Raw genomic sequence first — 2,899 nt, forward strand, 5'->3', positions numbered from 1 at the left:
CAATAAATATATAACAGAAAATATATAAAATTACACCAAAAGAGACTTAATAAAACGTAACACAAGAACAAATTGAGGTATCATCATTAGGTGCAAAAGTAGTTAAATTTCAGTGGGGGAGTTGAGTACTTAGTTGATGCAATTTGTGCCGCAAACACAGCATTTGCGTTGTCTGTGTAGTGCACTCCATCCTAGCTGATAAATCTCTGCCCTTTATCGCACACGGTACCCTGCCCACACCATATTTTGGCATTGTAGGGTGCGCCACCACCCCCACAACATGCCATCAATGGGCTCTCGAAACCTACTCATTTTAATCAAAATGTAAAATTAAAATCGTTAATTCAATCATATTATAAATTAAAATTTATCTATCTTAGCTTATAAGAATGTATAATAAAGAAATTAAATATTACCGTAAAGGCGATAGTTGGAAATGAGAGAGTACTTATCATGTACATGAGAATCCTTCAGCTCATGCCTCAACTCTTTACAAAGTTCCCGGAGTTTGGTATTAAACTCCTGGGCAACTTCATTTTGAGACTTGAGGCAACCAATCTCATCAAACTCGGCACCCACTCCTCCTCCCAGTTTTGTAAGCACGTAAGGGAGACAACCCATTGGCCCAGTGTTGTGGACCCAAAAGTTTCTCCCTCCAGCACTGTATATGACCTATATATATTTGTACACATACAAATAAACAATTCGTAATTCCATCACATTGCATTATATATATAATTGGAAAAAAAAAATTAGAAAAGGAAAAATTGAGCATACGTTTATAGCACTTTTGATTTGAAATATGAATGATGAAATATTTGATATCACTTGAGGCTTTGAGAAGTGCTCCTTCAAAAAGGCTTCGGAAATATCATTTTGGCCGATGTCAATCATGTACATGGCCTTTTTAAAATCCATATCCCCAAAAGTGCCCTTGGTTCCTGTTTTATTGGCGGATTAAACATTAATTTGTAATATATCACCTGCCTCATTAGATTATAAATTAAGTTAACCAAAAAAATAAAAAAAAAAACCTTTAGAGTGCAAATTCAGGGAGAAGGCGTGAAAACGTCTGAACTGAAGCCCCCGAGTGCTCAAAGTAAAAAGATTATTATCTTTCTGGAGTGTCTTGGCGCCTGCTACAGCAAAGTTCACTCCATTTTGAAAGCTTGAAGTGAGAGTTTCTAGATATGGAGACAAGTAGTGCGACTTCAGACTCTCACCTGTGCATTATGATATGATAGGGATGATGAAACAAAACATTAATTATTTAGATAATAAACTAAAATAAAGGAAAATGTTAGTTGGGAGCTTACCAAGGAAATCGATCATCAAACGTCCGTCGCACCAACGGTTAGAAAAGAAATCGCCGAAAAATGCAAAGCGAATGGGAGACCTATAAAGCTGGCCGGCGACATAACCACCGGTGTCAGAATTAGAGTCCCCAAAGTTAAAGATCACCGGGGTTTTAAAACATTCCTCTCCGGCTAAAGCCGGAGAGCCATTACCCAGAATTGCTGCTATGCAGCAAGTAGCGAACACGAACATAGCTAGGAGAGAGAGAGAGAGAGAGGAGATGTAGAAGAAAGAGGCCGGATTGTATGTTGAAGAGATCTAAAGAATGAAGAGAAGGCCATATGTATGCCATATGTATATATAGATGGGTGGGAGCCAAGGATGTAAGAGAATGTTAGAGATTTATGTGTATATTTGCACCTAAAAACTATGGAGTAATTAAATAGATATATACAATTAAGTTGGAAATATTGGTTTTCAAAAAAAAAAAAAAAATTTGGAATTATTGAATGAATGAATAAAATAATTAATATATCATAATTGCATGTAGGGTAGATAACTCGAATACTCGATAATCATCATAATCTAACATTTATGAATTGATGACCTTATAAAACAAAAAAATTTAAGGTTAGGGGTCAAACACTACTGGAAATTCTAAAATTTCCGACCACCTAAAGTTATTTTAAATCAAGTCGAAAGCTTTGTTCCGACCACCTTTGATATCCGGAAAAACTCTTATTGCTATTTCCGACCACTTTTTGCTTTCAACTTAATTTAAGATCACTTTCAAGTGGTCGGAAATTCAATAATTTCCAGTAGTGAAATTTTTTTTATCTCAACAAAAAATCAACACTATGTTCTGAATGGAGTAACCCAATAATTATTATATTATAGTGTGAATATATTAAAAAAAAATTTTACCAAGTACCTTGTGGTTTAATGGTACCAAATTGCTCTCTTATATAGGAGATTGTGAGTTTGAGTCTCATAAAGGTGATATTGAGAAAATTACTATGAACTTGTAACAGAGTCAGTAGTATTCTAAAAAAATATTAATTATAAACTTATATTTATTAGTGTAACTATACTAGTTTATTAAAATTGAAAGTTCATTAATGTTAATTTGAAAATGTCAAAGTTGAGTTCACTCACTCAATAATTCGAGATTGTAAGGTTAGAATCAAGTATTTTAAATTCACTAAACAATTTTTTTTAGTATTCAAAAAAAAAAAAAGTCCGAACTAATAAATTTGACATCTCAAAAGTGAATGCAATGGCTTTATTGCCATTCCTAATTGCATGGATATATATGAGGATATATTGAAGCAACTAAAGTGGATATATTAAATGCTCATAAATATAAAGCTGTAGGGAGTAGCTTATTATAGGTCGAGCCGTCTAGGATTCCTCTTCAAGAGGGACGGATGGATGAATTAAATGCCAATACTATCAATCATTTAATTTGGTTTTATTAAGGGGAAGCATATTTAGGGCGCATTCTTATATAATTTATTATTAAAGATGGTTTAGAAAATTTTAACAAAAGGGTTAAATAGGTTCATGTAATCATGTACCAACATTGATTGTTTATCTAGCATCA

The 2,899-nt window shown here is 33.5% G+C and overlaps 1 protein-coding gene across 1 annotated transcript; it reads right to left on the minus strand.

Annotated features, from left to right (window-relative positions):
* Positions 1 to 1,604, minus strand: LOC109167331 (GDSL esterase/lipase LIP-4-like). Its single transcript, XM_019316358.1, has 5 exons — positions 1,317 to 1,604; positions 1,035 to 1,223; positions 778 to 941; positions 417 to 672; positions 1 to 304 (listed from the first exon to the last, which is right to left on the minus strand). Exons 1-5 carry the CDS (start codon positions 1,546 to 1,548, stop codon positions 192 to 194), a joined length of 954 nt encoding a protein of 317 aa, XP_019171903.1. The 5' UTR covers positions 1,549 to 1,604; the 3' UTR covers positions 1 to 191.
* Between the last annotated feature and the right edge of the window lie 1,295 nt (positions 1,605 to 2,899).

This window comes from Ipomoea nil, unplaced genomic scaffold (assembly GCF_001879475.1).
Source record: "Ipomoea nil cultivar Tokyo-kokei standard unplaced genomic scaffold, Asagao_1.1 scaffold0317, whole genome shotgun sequence".
NCBI classification, from domain to species: Eukaryota; Viridiplantae; Streptophyta; class Magnoliopsida; order Solanales; family Convolvulaceae; genus Ipomoea; species Ipomoea nil.